General features: G+C 36.9%; 1 protein-coding gene across 6 annotated transcripts in view; it reads right to left on the reverse strand.

Moving 5' to 3' along the window:
- Positions 1–2105: 2105 nt before the first annotated feature.
- Positions 2106–19901, reverse strand: part of RELCH (RAB11 binding and LisH domain, coiled-coil and HEAT repeat containing) — an 86140-nt gene continuing 68344 nt past the window's right edge. For 2 of the 6 annotated variants that reach the window (XM_075052491.1, XM_075052492.1), the window contains 6 exons: positions 19711–19774; positions 17953–18091; positions 16893–17009; positions 15759–15847; positions 10855–10925; positions 2114–4440 (listed from right to left, as the gene is read on the reverse strand). In XM_075052491.1, coding sequence (XP_074908592.1) covers positions 4320–4440; positions 10855–10925; positions 15759–15847; positions 16893–17009; positions 17953–18091; positions 19711–19774 — 601 coding nt within the window. In that variant the 3' untranslated portion in view covers positions 2114–4319. Of the gene's footprint in view, positions 4441–10854; positions 10926–15756; positions 15848–16892; positions 17010–17952; positions 18092–19710; positions 19775–19901 lie in introns of those variants that run through there. The other 4 variants (XM_075052490.1, XM_075052489.1, XR_012653790.1 and 1 more) reach the window with 4 other exon arrangements.

Below are 19901 nucleotides of genomic sequence, written 5' to 3' on the forward strand. Positions count from 1 at the left end.
GTCACCTTTTCAAGTCACTGACTTCTACGGTAGAACTGCTCATGAGGTTTCTAGGAACTAGAAATCTTCAGTCTAAGGAAGTCTTTCACTACATTGGAAGTACAACAGAAGTTCAAACTTGGCATGTTAAGACAGATGCCTCCGAAGACACAGGCTGTTTACCACTGACTTGCCTGTCTGTTACAAACTATACAAAAGCAGATTCATCTCTTCTTACAGCTTATCTGTAAGCATGAAACCTGACTGGCATTAAAACTGAAGGCAGAACACTTTAGAAACAGTTTCTCTGGAAAATTATTATTCATTCAAGGTTAGTCATCGAGATTAGTTAACACATGATATATTAGCATACAGCAGTAAAATCCAGGACTTAATTAGCCTACTTACTCAACAACAGCACTCCTCCACACCTTTGTTGACCAATTTTATAATTTAAAACAAATTAGCTACATATCTGGATGTGTTTGCTAGAAATCTTAGCCAAATGCACTCAGTAAACCAGCAAACCAGTTTCCTTGAAGTCTTGCTGCCTGGCACCATACTGCAGTCCTGTAATTCATCAGCATTTACATCTCATGCAAGAAATTCTGTGATTCTCAGATCAATTCCATGCCAATCAGCTTGTTACGTGAGCATATTAATGATTTTCTACCCCACAAAGATTTACTAGTACTTCATGGTTTACTTAAACATCAACATCAGTAAGTTTCACATGGGAAATGACTCAAAACATTTTGAATGCATGATACCCACCTTTAGAAACTGCACTAAAATGTAGAGCCACTTAGTCCTGGAACAGAAAAATGCCATTAACGCTGTCACAACACAGAAAACAGAAATATTCCACACTTCCGCTTTTTCCACACCATTTTGAATCATCTTATCATCCCTATGTAGCAATGAATTCCTACAATATATTACAAAAACTACTCCTTGCTCTTCACAACAGATCTTCATGGACAATTTTTATCTTTCAATTTTAACAGTTTAATTTGCAAACAACAGCTTCCTCATTTTCTCTAGCCACTAATCCATTCAAAAAAATGCTTTTAGTTCTAACAAGAGTATGTACATACAAAGGAATACTTTTATGTACAGCAACAGCAGCATTTTTTCCTCTTCTTGGTGTGAAAGGGGAGTGGAAGAGACAGAAGAAGAATCTGCAGCTTTTCTTAAAGAGCTCCCTTTATTCACCTTGATTAGAAGATAGGAAAAGAGTAATTTTTCTTATTTGCAGTTTTAGAAAACAATCTCTTTCAGAACAAAACATATGCATAATATCAGTCAGTCTTATGTTTAATCTACAGAAAACATGTTTAGATCATGAACACTTAATTCAAGCAGCCATGTACCTTCAGCCCACTGATCATCTTTGCTTAAAAGCATGAGTCAATCCTTTAAAGAAAGATATGAAGATTCTGAAGTTACACTAGGGGCAGCATGAGATCTTCAACATATCCCCTATTTAAAGTCAACAAGTTGTAGAAATACAGGCAAAGCTAATAAAGCCAACTTTTTTTTTTTTTTTTTAACAGAATCCTTGTTTTGGAAAATTATAAGCAATTGAGGGTAACCCTTTGGGGATTAATTGCTTTCCATGCTGGATATCCAACTGTCTTCTTTTAATCAACTATTTTCTCCCAAAAGGCTTACTAAACTTGTTTCGTATAACAAGAGTGAAAAAAGTTAATTTAAAATGTTCTGGTAATTTTTTCCTTTAAAGATTTCTCACTTTTCTTTCCCACTCCTGAATGCTAGAGGAGGAAAAAGAAAAAACAAACACCACACAGAACAACTTCTTGCCATCTTCTTGAAAACCTGTCAACATTTGGTAAACTAACAAACACTTAAAAAAACCTCCTGCAACCAACATATACCAACAGGGACCTGAAATTTAGGAGACAAAACTCCTGAAGACAACCTGCATAAGGCTTGTTGCCTACATAGATTTTTTTTTTTTCACCTCAGTAGTAACCAGGACAGGGGAGCTGGTATACCTGGGATTCTCACTCAAACTCCTCCATGGATCAACTGGTATGAAGTAAAATGCTGACTAGGAAAAGCTAAACTTTGCAAGGGGCTGGAAAGACTGGACCTAGCTGGTCAAGATGCTACATTTATACTAACAAACAAGAGTCTCATCCCACAATCATCCACAGTTAAATCGCTGTCAGTTTTTTGACTTGTGCCAGTTAGCAGGCTTCCAAACGCGGGTTGAAGTTCGGTCTGGGCTAGGAGCCATTCTCACAGGCAGCCTGCAGGCAGCTGCCCTGCCTTGGAAAGTAGGAGCTTAACCATAAAGAAGTCATTTTGGTCTCATGACTACAGAGCTATCTCTGGCACTGCATCTACTGGAACAGACACAGAAAAAAAAAAAAAGAAAAAAGCGTGGCACAGGAGAGGAGGAGACCCTGCATGAAAATGTCAATAAAGCCACATGACTAGAATCCAAAGTGAAACAGGCACACTGAGATGGTTCATTTACAAGTTCAGTCTACCATCTGCTACGTACAAAAAAGTTAAGGCTAAAGAATTTCTGCGCATTAGATCTCGCTCCTGTAACAGTTGTCGTGATGCAATGATCTTTTTTGGAGAAGACTAGAAGTAACAAGACAAGGCAGGTATACAAAACTTTTTATTGACAACAGAACAATAGAGAGGAACGTCACCACTTCCCATTCCTCAGGAATGTCTCCATTTCACAGTCAGTCTGCTAAAAGTATACTTTCATGGTAACAAGCAAGAAGTAGTCATGGAGCTGTCTAATCTGAAGAACAATGTTTAATCAGTGCAACATAAAGGGACTGACAGTGTGCAAGTGTGCAGCAGGCCCTGTCACAACACAAACATGGCAGGCGACTGTATATGCAGAGCCAACAGGCACAGACACGAAGCAGTCAGAAATCTCAAACTATATCTCCATTAATTCCATCTAAGGGCAATACCTGAAGTGCTACTCCATCCGTATTCCATTTCAAAATGGAGAAGTGAATACTTTCTTCCCTCACTCCTTTCACTTCCCCTGTCCTCAAAGATGTTAATACTTCCAGCTGAATGGTACCGTGTCAGAGAATGCCTGAGCTTTTATATTTTGCTACCTCACACCAGTTCATGCATGCACTTGAGTTTACTTTCAGAAGCTTACATTGATATAAAGAAGGGGGGGAAAAGTGCTGCATAAGAATAAAAGGATTTAGTTGTTAATGCTTCCTCACTGACAAAAATATTTGGTAGTTGAAGACACTCCTTGTAATGTCATTTTTTTAGGTATGTATGCAGTCTACTTAACTTTTTCAAGACACTGCATGTCAACCATCTTAACATAATTTCAAATACTCTGAAATTAAATTTGAACTGAGATTCAATCTTAACAACAAAATATCTGAATTTTAGCTTTCACAGTATACACAACTGCACACTGACTGCAAGATGAAAGCACTCTTTCTCCTTCATAAGTTTCCTCTGCCTGCAGAACTGTACTGGTACTCCTGTGTAGTAGCTTATACATTTGTTAACACTTATTACTTTATTGTGTTTTTCCTTTACTTAGTGGATGTGCCTCTGGATGTGTAGACTGGTTGTTAAAGTGCTTTAAAATAAAACAGAAACTCCAGCAAAAGAAAACATCCCTCAAAAAACCACAACAGATGTGAGAATTTTATCTGAAGGACTTTGTACAGCATTTACAATGTCAGCATAAAGCATCTGAAACATGAGCATTCCCTGCAGACTGATGCAGTGCAAGCAGTCTCATACATTAGATACTGCAACTCCTCCGGATTCAAGATGCACAATACTTACAAAAACAACCCTAGAAGCACAGACAAATGCTGGTGGCTCTTCCTCTTCTTTTTAGAAACATAATAAAAAAATCTGCATTACTCTTTCATAATTTAAATACATAAGTAATCTCCACTTTTATTACTTCATGACAATGACTTCAAATTTACATTATTTTAAGTACCGTCATAATAGCTCCATGTATAATACAGATATTTGCTGATATCTTGTCAGAAAATAAAAAAAAAACAAACCAAAACAAACCTTCCACTATATAAAAAAAATTATGCTGGAAAGACAAGAACACAGAACAGGGACTTGGTACAGACTATGATTTCAGTTTTATATCAACCACAGTTAACCCAAAATTAACAGATACACAGCGATATTCAAAAGCAGTGCAAATATCTTTGGAGGTTAGAATAAAATTATACTACAAGAACATAAGACAGAAGAAATTAAAAGGCAAGTACTTCAAGTACAGGAACCAGTCTCTGTGAGGTCCATCTTAGTGTTAGCTGGGAGTTCCTTTTCCCATCTTACTTCTTTCTCTGAAACACATTAGCCAGCATTGCACCTGATGTAGTCAGCTGGCCCATTTTGTTCAAAAACTTGGTCTTTGTATCTTCACTCACGAGGCTCGCTGCAATCGACATTGAGCTAGGAAAGTAAAAAATTTAGTGACATAAGACTAAAAATAAAAAACACCGTGCTGTTATTTAATAAGCAACTGAATTGCCTTTGAATTTTAGAGGTTTCAAGATCACAAAAGACCAGTCTGTCAAGAAGAATTGAAAAACCATCACAATCAAGCCCAAATACACACTGTTAAATGAATTATCACGCCCTCAAAGCCCTAGTGAAAAGTTGTAAACTATTTTTGTGCACGCTACTTTTTACTACCTTTAGAAGTCACCACATTAGCAGTTGTTAGCTATTTGGCAGTTGGTCTAGTGACAAATACCTCTGTGAAAGATTGGTTTTACGTTCTCACTGGAAATGTCAATCTTATTTAATAGAAGAATAGTACTGGTTCAGACCAAGGATCTACCTAGCCCAAGTATCCTGCCTCTGACAGTGACCATTAGCAGACGTGTAGGAAAGAGTAAAAGCAAGTATAAAACAGTGACCTCTCTCCTTAATTTCCAACTCTCTTATTTTCAAACTATTTCCACCTGAGCAGAGTTTAAAATTGGTGTGGATGGACTGTCAATCTAGTCACTCACAACAAATCTTCACACCACTTGTTCAGCTTGCTTTCGATCTCCTTGTAAACTTCTTGTAAACTTCTTGTAAACCTCACCCTGGGGCAGAGTCCTACTAGGTCTACCCCTCGCTGGGTGAAGAGCTTTTTCCTTCTGGTTGTTGTGAATGTGACTCCTACTACCTTTGCTTGAGTGTTCCTACTTCATACATACTAGAGAAGACAATGGAGAGTTCACAAGTTTCCCACAAACTGGATTAGAAGGAGCAACCCCATCAATGCTGGACCTATGAGATGCTACAACTTTGAACATGTTAAGAAATTATCCCAATGTTGCAAAATTAACTGTTTTGGGTTTTTTTTAATTTACAACATATCAGTGAGTTCAACTTCAGATATATGTAACTGTTCAGCATAGTAGCAGTAATCTGTCTCAAGACAAGAGTGCAACAAGGCAAATGATAGCAGGAATATTAATAAATACTCCATACTTCCTGTATTTGTAGTTAAAATGGCAAACATTTTTCAACAGCAGACAGGGCCAATTTTACAAAACGTTACCAGTGAAATACTCCCTTGTGAGCTCAGCGTGGATTCTTGTGTTTAAAAATTAGACCTAAGATCACAAGATCTGTCTTACTGGCACAGGCCAGCTTCCAAGAATTGACTTCTCAGTCTGCAAGGTAGGTCATAAACAGTTCTGTTAGATACTTTTGCATCAAGGCAGGTCAAGTTGAAGTTAACTTCAAATTGCTTCAATAGAATTTGAACGATTTCTTCAAAAGTAGCAGGGATGCATTCAGTATTTTTTCCCATTTCATACCACAAAAAAAGGTGCTTAACGGTAACAAATTCTGGTTCTTTTTAAACATACTACTTGGAAAAAAAAAAAAAGGGAAGCTTCTCACTAAAGTTGTACTGTGGATTTACAGATAACTTAACTGTATCATAACTGTATCTCCTCAAATATATCCCCCATCCCTTCTACTTTTTAAGCTGAAGTGTCTCCCTGTCTTCTGCATTTCCACAGTGCCTAATGGACCTAGATTCTTGAAAGGGCCTTAGGTATGCCTCACATAGCATACCTAAGAGTATCACAAAGCATACTCCCAGGTATTTTTTTCAGTACATCTATTAATGGAAGAAGTTATCCAAATCAATCATCTCAATGTAAATATTATTAGTTGGTATTTTCTGAAAGCTCTGTAAAGTTCCTCATTACCTAATATTTAGTGTTTAAGCATCATTTTATTGAAAGTATGATATCTGAATTTTTAGTGAAGTTTAAGATTTTGAAAATTTTTCTCAGGCTGTATCTCTTTTTAGGCAACATCTGATAAAAATTGACATTTTATTTTAAAAATAATCTTTTTATTCTATTTCGCAGCCAGTGATGAACATATATAGTGTTTTGGAATGATTTACAAACTTTTTATGTGAAATATTTCTTTCAGGCACAATCACACAGCCAGACATCTTTGGCTTGATTAAACATCTACAGTCAACTAGGAATCCCATATTTCCAGCTAATAAAACTTAGCAGGTAAAACTACTACTGTAAGATGGATTTCTTGTGCGATTTCCCTTGATTTCATGATAAAGCAAAGGCATATAAATTATGTAGATAACAGTTTATACTTGCTATCAGCTGGGTAATCACAAGAAGCTATTCCAGCCTATGATGTATTCTAGAGTTGTGTGTAACAGGGGAAAATGATTTAGGAAATATAGTATGTTCCAAGCATTAGCAACATTAAGAAAAAAAAATTGCTCACTTCAGAAAAGAAAGCCTAGCAACTGGTGACAAACCTGTAGTTGTTTTAAGCAAACTGTGCTGTCATTCTAATGATCCTGAATAAGCTTGAGGAAAACCAGGAAATGTTCAACGGACTTTCAAAACAGTTTTGGGGGATATCAGCCATCTGATGTTAAAAATTAAAAATTAAGAACTGGAGTGTCTAGAAGTTCATGTTTTCTAATATTATGTTACTGTAAACAGAAGGATAATCCACAGCACTCAACATACTTAAGAGTTTAAATATGCCTCAAAAGTACTTCTATTACTATACGAATGGAACATCTAAACATAATAATAAAAGCAATATGAAATCAAATAATATGAGTCTCATGTCTTTAAAAAGTAATCACAGAACCCAACAAGGCAATAATATATCTTATTTGAAACAAGTAGTCCTATAGAAAAGTCCTTGCATGTACTCATTATTTAAAAACCAAAACAAAAAACAGCCCACAAACAAAAATAATGTGTAAACATCACATTTTTGACCAGCGTCTAGATGAATTACATGCTACCTGTTTTATGGGAAAGCTTTAGGCCAAAACAAACCTTCATGCTGGACATTTTATAAAAATCAGTTTGTAATGTAAGTTGTTACCCATGATTGAAATACCTTGTTAATTGCTGAAGAAAATGTTTAACAAAAGTGGCTATCCAATATTTAGAAAGACAAAGTTTAATCTTTTTTTAAAAACTATTTCTGTGACCCCTTATTATTTGACCACCTTTTCTAACAGTGAGGGGCAAAGATAAGATAACCAACAACATCTTACAGTTGCTTTTGTATCCAGTTTTATTTTTGTGCATGCATTCTGATGTTGTTAACAAAAATCAGTAATTTATCTCCTAGCTGCATTTAAATCCTTTGTCAAATATATATTTAACACTGAAATTAGGAACTGAAATTCACAACAGCTTAGCAAGAAAAAGGAGATATTCATGTATATGAAAAGGTCATTTCTTCAGCGGTAAAATATTTCGTGTTAGTTTTGTATGGTAGAAGATTGCAACAATAGCCTGATTTTGAATAAGAAAGGGGAAGGCTAATTAAAGAATGAAGTGACGCATTGTGAAGACTTATCCTTTTCAAATCTAAGTTTTCAGCAGCTGCATTCTAAAAGAAAATACACTGGATGTTGCATCATGTTTGCATTTATCTGTTTCTGCAATGGCTTAATAGGACTAACTGTGATTTCAAAATATTTCTGTAACAGGGATTTTAATTCAGACCCCTTAGATTTAGATTAACATGTCTGCACTGATACAAGCTAAAGCAAGGTTAAGTCTAAACCCTACATGAAATAAAAGTTGATCACTCAAACTCTAGCCACGCAGAGACTGGCTTTGATGAACTAAATAGGTTAAAACATTGAGAGAGGTAAAAGCACACATTTAAAAAAAAAAATAAAAAAATTAAAAATCCTGTCCAACTGAAGAGAACCACTTGAGAATTAGGAGGAGCTCAGCCAAGGAATTTTGTTTCATAACCTTAGGTTTCACAGTTCAGTTAATAGAGGTAAGATAATAAAAACCCTTCAGGTTAAGGTTAATGGTGTTCTTTAAAGAGACCAGTTTGATAGCGCATATACTTGCTGCATTCTGGGAGAGAGAAAAATTTCTTTCCCAGTATGTTTGCCTGAGAAGGAATCAATTTCATCTTTTCTAATGATCTCTCCTAAAAGGCTGTCAAGAAGTTGCTCAAGAAGCAAGAAATTAATTTACTTCCAAAAAAACATTTATCAGGCATAAGCGTCTTATCTATTTAGATACATACACTGCTTTTATTTTTTTCTTTACACAGCCAAAGCCTGAGGTGGTGGCTTTTTTTATTGCACAAAGAATTAAAAAGAAAAAAGAATATTGGTTAGTCTGTAGATGAAAAAAGAGTCCATAAAAGCCAGGCAGGGGAAATATTTGCAAAGTAACAGATGCCCATGTACGCAACTGATTCGAATGAATCAACTTTTTAGTCAAAATATGAAGTCACTGCTTATACAGAGGGATGTCCTTACACAGGTTGGTTGGTGAGAATCTGCAGCAATTGCTTAGCATCAGATCTGCAAAGAGTCTGGCTGTTAATTCTTCCTTATCACAATTACCTATTGGGTATCTACTATGCAAGGTACATAGTACAGGGAAGACCTTGATAAAACTAATGCTTACTTGCAAAAAGTAGGATATGTCTAATGGGGCAACTAGCAAGTTTCTATCTTGCCAAGAATCATTACTGGTAGGTTGTTTTCTGAGGAAATAGCTGGCTTAAGTGCCAACCTTTAATATAGCTGAAGGCAAGCTAAGCGTTCACCATTCTTTAAAAATAAAAAGCAAATGCACAGCTGCTGAAGAATCTGAAGGATACAGGAAGGGGATGGGCATTCAGTGTATGACTACCAGGGGACAGGGATGGGACACACAGGTATGCATGCCACAAAGCTCCATTTAAGAGAAGGCAGAAAGGATAAGGACAAAAGTACAAAGTTTGAGGAAGTAACCAAGTGAAGCCCTGGGAAAAAACAGCAGCATTAGTGAATGCGTTTTTTGGTTCTTGACTCACTGGCTATTTATGTTGCAAGCAAAGAATATGCCTGTGGAATGATTAAGTCAAATAAACCTGTTCTTATTCTGTGAATAACTAATATGTCAAAGAAATACCTGTTTCATCATGAAAATAGACACTCAACTGGAATGCACTTAGTACAATCCCTACTTGATCATATTGCCACAGACAGAACCAACTACCTTATTAGAACAGATACACTACGGATTGTGATTTGTTGCAGAACCTGGATTTTTTTAGTCTTAAAATAATTTCCCTTCAAAAGTCTAAAGTTCTTTTCTAGTACACCTTCAAGAGTTGATCTGATGCTCATCTCTCAGATGGATTCAGTTCTTACTACACTCCATTCATTATGAACTACATCAGTAAACAGGCTAATTACCACTAGTCAAGTCTGAGAGATTTTATTCAGTGCATGAGAGACTGATTCTTTTTCTACACCATGTCTCTTCTGTTCAATTCTTGTACACCTTTCCTATTTCAGTCATTCTTAAACTACTGGTTGCTTCCAGGATTTTGCCTGAGCTCTTTCAAGAAGTAAATTCTATAAATTTCTTACAGGTATGGAAGCATGACATAAACAAGTTTCAGTAACTCTCTTGATTCCCATGGCCATTCCCATGGTATCAGGACCGAGGACAGATTCTCTTTTTTCAGATACCTACTGTTTCTTCTCAAACTCTTCCTGGCAACACTGCTAAGGATTTATTACGTTATATAGTAATCTATAAGAAGTTACCTGCTGGTATGCTGTTCCAGGCAACAAGCAGGGAAAAGAACACATACACCTCATCATAATGATGCTTAGTTTTCCAAATTTGTGGGTCTGTTCGCTTCTTTTGTGACCAGGAGAGCGCCACATACATATGATACTACTTCTACCAGGAGGCAATTTGATACATACACACCACATGTCTGATGCCTCACTGGAGAGCTGGGTTTACTGTGCATTTGCAGAATGAGTGTTTTACTGCAGTGCAACATAGGTGGCATTTTCCCAAAGCCAACATATTTACTAAATAGTGTTTTCACATGGGTAGGTCAGTTTATACACCAGAGAAACCGTTCTCGTGTACATTAGTCACATGCAAGCAAGGACAGAAGCCTGGAGCAGGACATTACCCTGACCAGAACAATTCCTTCAGCCTGCAGGCCACCCCCGTGAAAGAGGGTTGCAAGGTGCGTGCCGCATGCGTTGCTCTAAGCACTTAAGCCAAGCACTCCCTGCTTTCTCAGATTCAGGACAGAAATTCAATTACTTCTTTAAATGGATAAGAACAAAGTAACATGGGAAAACAAAAACAAGAACAAACATACGATAAAACGTGTTGTCCCGTGTTTGACACTGGAGACAGAAACAACCACAAACTGAATTGAAGTTCCTAAAATCCGCTTTCAAATACAGAATATGTCAGGGCAGGATTTCTGGTCACAAGCTTTGGACACCATTATGGAATACACTCTGCAGAACATTACTCTGGAGGCAGAGAAAAAAAAGAGAAGTGGAAGTCTTACCCCTGTGGTTCTTGGACAGTCTTGTTTTCCACTTTCTGTTCACACTCTTTTATCATGGAGCTTAAAATAACCTAAGACACAGACGGAAGAGACATACATGACATTTTTTCTTTTACATTAACATTTTGTATGAAATCTACTCCACAACTAATTCTGACATTAGCAGAACTGTTTAAAAAGTTTCTCTGCTGTTTTTCAAGTGCACTTAAATTCCAGCTATCTCACAATGCCTTGTGGCTAGCAACAACAAAACCATTCACAATACTTTTAAGGAAGAAATTGTTTTTTAAATAGTTACAGGAATTCAAGACTCCCTCCTGCTTCCCTTGGCATTTCAAAATAGAGCTAAAGCAAACTCACTTATGACACACCTCCTTATCTTCCTTTTTTCAAACAATACTATTATTTATTAGCAATTAACTTTACCATACATTCATCTTCCCTCTATTTTCCTTTAGAAAGTTTTCAAGTACGTTTTAAAATTTGTATCTTGACCAACATTATGCATGAAAGAAAAAGCAAGGAAAGAAAAGAAAAAAAAGTGTGATGGCATCCTGAGACAGCATCTTAATGGAAAGGAAGTCCTAAAGCAAACTTGGTATCATTTCACTGGTGTCGCCCAGGGCTTCTGTGAATCAAGGTTTTTTTTCTTTACTTAAGCAATTGCAACGTTAAAGGTTTCTACAGAATATTTAAGACTAAAACCACTCCCCCCCCCCCTTACACTTCTCCAGCATACCAAAAATAAAGGAACAATTCCCAATAGCAGGCTTTGAAAGAAATCATACAATTCATTGGACAGGTATATAACTCCCTGCCCTGCTCCACAACAGTACTGTTTTAAAACGTTAAGACAAAAGCATTTGAAACACTTAGGCAAAACAGTTGCAACACAGAGTGTGAAACTATAAATATCTATATATATGTACCCACCGCATAAATAGAAACTTTCTTTGCTCACAGCTCAGGAGAAAGCTAAGCATTTTCTTTGAGACAATCAACTTAAAATCTAAAAGCTACAGGCAACTAAGTACCAAAACCTGAATATATAAAATAAAGAAACATTTTTAATTTCAATCCCTAAAATACAGATCAGTCACCAATGGTTACTACCAAATGTAACTATTTTAAAATGTATTTATATACATAAAAAAGCTGGTTTCTGTCAAATCCCTGTTATTGTGCTGCAGCACAATATATCCTTTGAAACCATTTATTACACTGATAAGATGTGGCCTGGTCTGCAGATCTGTGCCACTGTTCACTCTGGTTCTCCAAAAGTATTACTTCAACATTTGAAACAGTTTGGGTAGCAGATGTTATATACCCTTGAATGTCTCAGAAAGCAGCATTCAAACCTGTGTATGAGTCTAACAGGACTACAACTCTTACTGCTAAATTTGCTGTCCTTCACTTGCATAAAAAATTACGCAGGTACTTAAACTCAAGAGTACAGAGGTACAACAGAAATGCATTCCAAATTCCAGTGAAAAAGCAAGGTTTTCTTTCTGTATCAAAAGAAAACTGAAATTTCTAAGCACAGTGGCCATAATTTTTGTTACTTAGCATTTCTACCTGTGCATTGGAGCACTTCTACTGTTTTGTACATCTGTCTGAATCTAGGTGTTCCAAATATCAACAATATGAAGTCTTGATCAAGGAGGAAAATAATTCGGCAAGGACCTAGAATCATTTGAATACCAGGATGGAGCCTCCATGCACTGCACAGCTCCTTCCAGGAAGGCTGCATAATTCTTGGATGAAGAGCAGTAATTGTTCCCTCTTCCCCAAATTAATTTGTCTTGAACTTCAGGGTGAAAAGAGAGGAAAGGTATAAATATAGTCTCATATGGCAATTTTACATTATGGTATTGCACATACTGCTCCCACCTATTCCCTTGGGTTCTCTTTGTTTGGTCATAGGACTATGAAATCACTTAGATTAGTCCTTTAAGAGAGACATTTTAGACACGTAAGTCTGTATTTAGAGACATATAAGAGACAGAACCTGTGCTTAAGTATTATAAACAATACTGCAGATGGACTAAATATTTTTATCAAGTACTGATTATACCTCACTATCATGCAACTCAAAATCCAATTATTTTGAAAAGAAATAAAAGGCAAGTGGTGAAGGGGGAAGAAGGGACTTGACATGGAATTAGAGATGCTGGCAAAGTATCTGAAATGTCTGCCCTCTTTATGAGAGGGTCTGGCTTACATGCCCAACTTGCACTTCTGTTCATGTGAATGAAAGGAAAGCAAATATGAGGGATAAGTGGTAAATGCTGCCTGACAGGATCACACGCCAATTCCACAAATGTTACATTTCCAAGATGAACATAAACTGTGTACTGATGTTAGAGCCACAAGAGCTAAGGCTCTGCGAATATGTGTTTTTGTAACTGATATGCCATTTGAATTGTGAATAACACCACAGTGATCAAAATGAGAAAAGGGTTAATTCTGTTTATGCAAATGTAAAACTATTTGAACCAGTGAATCACATTTACTTCAGAAAACATAATTTTAAGACAGAAGGCTTGAAAGACAGACACTAGAACTAACCAAGCCTCAGAGATCTCTATCACGGTGCCTACAAACATCCTGTTGTAGCAAGATGCTGATTAAGCCCCAAATTTCCAATTCTACAGTAAAAGCTGTAGTGAGTTTTCTAAACCGCTGGAGCACAAGTAAATATTTTTAAATTTATGTTTCTCTGGCAAAAAAAATAAAGCACTTGGCATCATGCCTGAAGCCAATTAATCACAGTGATACAGAATGTGGTAAAGGAGGATTGAGAGCTGTCTTCTCTTATTTATTTTTAATCCTATTTAAGCCCTCAGTTCCTTCTCCAGTCACAAGACTCAAACTCAATCAAATAAGCTCTTTTGTTCTAATTCAGGGCATCTTTGACTATGCCCTTAAACCTTAGAAGTTGCACTAACTACTATACAAAAATGAAGTATTAGTATTTTTATCAGTTATCCCATTAGTGAATATGACAGAACAAAGAAAATTAAACTAAATGCAACTTTTGCTTACTGCAGCTTTCAGATATATTCTTAGACTTCCCAAAACACAATACATCTCCCAGCTCTCTCTGAATACAGAGTATCATTGCCAGATCTCCTCCAGTGCTGCCTGTGGTAAGGAAGTACAATTCTGTTGCCTTTGACTGATGCTCAGGTCACTACTGTCCCTTCTGACTCAGCCTTCTGAAATCAGATTATTTCCTTTTAGGTCTGAAAGTTCCTCAAATTAATTTACCTCCAGTTCCACATACTGTATATTATATATAAAAAAAATATATAGAAAATAAAAGAATGATACTATAGGCTATCAGACTGAAAATATAACTGGAAGAAAGGACTTTGTTACCAAGTACAAGAATTCAGAACTCCTACAGAACAGAGTCATCTCAATTAAGTCACTTTTGCAAACAGAAGAAAAAGTAATTGCTTTTCTCAAGTACAAAGTAATCCATGACAGTGCAATATTAACCTTCAAAAACCAGAAGGATGTTCCTTTGCACTTTTTGATTAAATCTTTTCCTCCATCACTTGAAAAGTTCACACTGCCAAGATTTTCCCAAAATGCAACTATACTACATCTCTCGTTCTCAGCTACTGACTTAATATGTATGTGTTTCAATCTGTGTTAGTGTTCATGCTCTTCAAGTATTTACAAAAAAGTGCATAGACAGATGGCCAAGATTTTCAAGTTTCTCAAGTCAGCTTCTCCTGCTAACTCCTCTTTTGCTACTTTCTGTAAGCTCCTTCTATCAGAGATCTTGTTAGCTCCTGTCTTGTCTTGTCTGCTTATTATAATCTGCGTTTTACGCTTCACAGAATCACAGAAAGGTTGAGGTTGGCAGAGACCTCTGGAGGTCATCTGGTCCAACCCCCTGCTCAAGCCGGGCCATCTGGAGACAGTTGTTGTGGACCATATCCAGATGGCTTTTGAATATCTCCATGGACGGAGACTCCACAAACTCTGTAGGCAACCTGTGCCAGTGCTCCATCACCCTCACAGTGAAAAAGTGTTTCCTGATGTTCAGAGGGATCTCCCTGCATTTCAGTTTGTGACCATTGCCTCTGGGCCAGTCCCTGGGCACCACTGAGAAGAGCCTGGCTCCGTCCTCTTTGTACCCTCCCTTCAGGTATTTATACACAATGATGAGATCCCCCCTGAGACTGCTCTTCTCCAGGCTGAACAGCCCCAGCTCTCTCAGCCTCTCCTCCTAGGAGAGATGCTCCAGTCCCTTCATCATCTTCGTGGCCCTTCACTAGACTCTCCGCCATAGGTCCATGCTTCTGTACTGGGGAGCCCAGAACTGGACAAAGTACTCCAGATATGAAATACATCCCATGTATTTCAGGACTATGCTTTCCTCATCCTTGCCTATCATTTCTCTCCTGAACTGCACCAATTTTCATCTGCATCAAGGCCAGGTTGGATGGGGCTTTGAGCAACCTGGTCTAGTGGAAGGTGTCCCTGCCCATGGCAGGGGGGTTGGAACAAGATGATCTTTAAGGTCCCTCCCACCCCAAACCATTCTACGATTCTATGATATTGTGGCCATGGATTTTTGTGTATCCTTGTTTTGATGAGAAAACAGACGGTAAAAACATTTCCTTTTTCTTCAGTCTACAAAGATCTATGTTTCTACATGCATTTCTGACAGCTGAATATTTCTCTGCAGAGGTCCTTCGCTTAGAAATACATTTTAAAAGATTTCACTGGGTTTTAAGTCATGTGACCTATTCCTTATCAACCCCCCCCCAAATGCTAGGTTTTGACACCACTTAAGCTCTCCTTAACTTTTGTTTTTAAATACCAGTACATTTCAACTTTTGCTGCCACCTGCATCTCATACTCTGTTAGAAAACATTGCTGCTCACCTCATGCTCTGGTGAGAGATGTTCCATGTCAGTTCGTAAACACTTAAGTCCTGGTAGAAAATGATTAACCATTAAATCTTCTGAAATAACTAAAAATCAGGTTGTTAAGGTATTATAAGGATTGTCTTCTGAAATTATACTACCTTTTTTTTCTGTCTTCTGATAATGTTATTCAACTGAACACAGAGACAAGCTACAGTAGCAAAACCCAAGAAAACAGAGCAGCATTTGGCACTTCATGACTAATAAAAAGATCTTAAACATATTTAATTCCATGTATTTCATACATCCATACATTTCTTTTCACATGTTTTCCTAATTTACTGGTTAAGATCAAGGGCTTTATTTTTTTGTTTGTTTGTTTGCTTTTTTTTTTTTTTTTTTTTTTTTAAAGTATCCATCAGTTCCACTGTATTAGGTCTAGCTGAGATGGAGTTAATTTTCCCCATAGCTGCCCTCATAGCACTGTGCTTTGTAGTGGTAGCTAGAAAGGTGTTGATAACACACCAGTTTTTGGCTACTGCTGAGCAGTGCTGGCACAGCATCAAGGCTGTCTCTCCAACATTCCCCCTCACCAGCAGGCTGGGGCTGGGCAAGATCTTGGGAGGGGACGTAGCCAGGACAGCTGAACCAAACTGGCCAAAGGGATATTCCATACCATGTGATGCCTGCTCAGCAATAAAAGCTAAGAGAAAGGAGGAGGAAGGTGAGCATTCGTTATTACAACATTTGTCTTCCAGAGCAACCTCTACGCATACTGAAGCCGTATTTACCGGGAAGTGGTTGGACATCGCCTGCTGATGGGAAGTTGAGAATAAATCTTTTGTTTTCCTTTGCTTTTGTGCACAGCTTTTGCTTTATTAAACTTCCTTTATCTTGACCCATGAGGTTTTTTCCATCTTATTCCCCCCCCCAATCCTGCTGAGGAGGGGAATGATAGAGCTGCTTGGTGGGTACCTGGTATCCAGCCAAGGTCAACCCACCACATTCACCTTCTGTGAAAACCTCTTCTTTATACTGAGCAGATCATGTTTTACATCACACATTCAAAGACCAACTGAGTTACTTCTCAAGTATCAATCTTCTCCCCCCACCAGAGAATTAACAGCTAAACTTCCCCTGGAAAAAGGATACAACAACAGGAAAGAGCACTGTAGGCTTCGAACAGGTGGGTAGCGATATCCAGTCTCTTTGAATCCACAGACTGCTGGTTGTTGACCAAGGCTAACTTGTGCAAGTGTGGAATAACAACTGTAAAAGTAAATATTGCAATAAGTATTTGAAATTGCTTTCTGTACACTTGCTTAGCATTAAAGAGTTGCTAAGTGGCAATCACAGGCATCTGAAGCATCACACATCAGTGTGGAATAAGAACTGCAAATAATGGCTTTTGATGGGACTGCCTTTGCAGATTTAACTGATCAACTCAAACTTGAAATAAAACTGTGGTAACGCCATCTAAAATAAAAGGGTACCTCAGAGCGCTTTTGAAATAGTAACAGTTTACAGAAAATATTTTGCAACAGTATTACTTTCCTGCTGCTAAAGCTGTCTAAAATATGCTTCTATTTTATTAATACAGCTGATAAGCTAGTGACAGAGATATGCATATCATGAGAAATCTTCATTGACTATAGAGGAAGCCTCTCTAATGAGCTTTGCCTGCTAAACTAGATGCCTGCAGTTGGGATTCATGATAGCTCCTTGTGTTGTTTACAAGTATCTTTAAGACAGTCTAACAATCGAGTTTGCTCTTCTATGTGCTTTACATTTCAGGGCCATGAAAAAAAAGCCATTTTGTTAATCTGGGATGCACTTACATTTAAGATGTGTGGAATACTTGAAATTTATATGCCAGCAGGGGGTGAAGCAATGGGGGATGGGAGTAGAGGAAGGCATTTTACATGTCAAGTAATTAAAAAAGACAACTTCAAATTTGCTCTGCAGTGTAGTGACCAGTCCCCTCTGGCTCTGAAATCATTCATCACCAGATGCTGGTTTTCTACATACACACCAATGTTACGTAAAGTGAAAATTATATTAGTAAAGTCTTAAATATTGGGACATACCAAACTCTGAAAACAAGAGTTTTCATCAAAATTTTTGTAAAGACAAAAAGAGTCAACATAACCAGCATACTATTAGCTTTGGGACAGAAAGAGGAAGACTGCATCTTCCCACTTACGCAACTTACATTCATCTCTAAATCTGGGCTCAGCATTAGGTCCAACTCTTCCAAATGTTTTTATGATTTCTGTATGTAGAGAATGTTGGTCTTGATATTGAGGATCCTCCAGGAAAGATGCCAGCTGCATTTTTACTCTTTCCAGAAGCTTAAATATCCCCAGAGAAATAAAAAGTACACAAAACAATGAAGACGCTAGAAACCGTTAAGGTCAGTTCAGAGCATGTCTGTCATCTTCCACGTTTCAGATGATAAACCTCGGACCTCCCGTTAATTTACAATTTTCTTCCGACAGGATGTTCCAAACTCTTCAATGTAGCTCTACATTTTAAAGACTGTTAACAGTGTTTTAATCTGATCTATCTTTAACTATAGACACATGCTTCCATATAGCCTGTCTTTCCTCCTGAAGTTTCCTCGGTTTTCATACTCACATTTTTTACTTGCTATTAAATTTTCCCTCTTACTATTAATATCTTTGGAGTTTTCCTGTTTGATTAGATCTGAAGTCATGTTATTTTTTTTTTGTAATATATCTCAATTAGTATGCTGAAAAATTTTCTGCAGAAGACAGAGATGCAAAAGTAAGCATCATAAAAATCAATGGAATTTAAAAGATTTCTTCAACTAAAGGCTAGAAAAACTGAAAATAGAAATATATCTAAGATGACATAAGTATTTAATTTGCATTCACAGTTGTAAAAATAACATTTTCTGATACATTTTGGAAGGCGGTATCACCTCTATAGTCTAAGGCTTATTATAATTAGTGCAATGGATACAGTAATTTTTGTGTGGTAACAAAACAGTATTCTTCCCAAACTGATTATAGGCATGCATTCCAAGCTACAAAATTGTAACTTATCCATCTTCCAAGTACTTGTGAGTCATCACTGACTTCTTACTCACATTTCCTCAAACACATTCTTTTAGAATATGTTGAAATTACAGGAAGAATGCAAACCCTGCAAAAAGCTGAAAGGACTTTAAGAAGAAATTTGATTGCGCAGTTATTATATAAAATAAAATACAGTATTTCTACTGCTTACAGCAGAATCCTGGGTGTCTTTTTTCAGAATTCTGATCTATTACCAAAGTTTCAGAATTTAAAAAACAAGAAGGAGTTGCATATCTGCATTACCCTCAAGGATTATTTCAGTTATGTTACTATGATGTCTTTTAATGCCATCTTGGACACCATGGGCTAAACCAGCAGATATGACAGGAACTACAAGAGACTTGTGTCCTTCTAAAGTAGTTGGAAGCCAAGCAGGATACAGTGGATACTAAACCATCTGAAACAGTACAATATACTTATGTAGAGATAACTGAATCGCACCATGAGTTTTTGGTTAGCATTTTAAAGTAAAGCTATTTTATTTGAAAATAATGGACTTGGATTTCTGAACTGTACTGGAAAAATGTTTTAAAAAAAAAAACATTTTGAGCCTGGGATTTCCCATCTTCTATAGCACAGGCCTCCTCCCCTATGCATCTGTTTTTCTTTGTTTATGTTTGGTTTGATATGTTTTTATTAGTTAAAATAGCATTGGTTTGTTTCCAAAAGAAAAAAAAACCCCAACCCCCAAAAAAGCCACAAACCATTGCAAAACTGGAAAGCATTCTGGAAGAAGATATAACAACGGAAGAAATAATTTAAGCTGCCTTTTTTTTTCCCCTCCAAGTTAATTAATAAATTACCAGATTTATCAAAAATCACCCACTTCTTATGCTACAAAAACAACAGCCTGACAACAGGTGTCTTACCTCCCTCTGAGTAACAGTTTCCATGATGGTCCCAAAAGCAGGAATTGTTGCAATCCTTACTGAACTACAACAGAAGAATAGAGTCTTTAAGATGTATTAAACATTAAGAATAAAATTAATTAAAAATAAAGCAAAATTAAAAAATTAGTACTTTAAGTTACATTAGTTTCTAGCAATGACAAAACAAAAAA

Source organism: Buteo buteo, chromosome 20, assembly GCF_964188355.1.
Source record: "Buteo buteo chromosome 20, bButBut1.hap1.1, whole genome shotgun sequence".
Taxonomy (NCBI): Eukaryota; Metazoa; Chordata; class Aves; order Accipitriformes; family Accipitridae; genus Buteo; species Buteo buteo.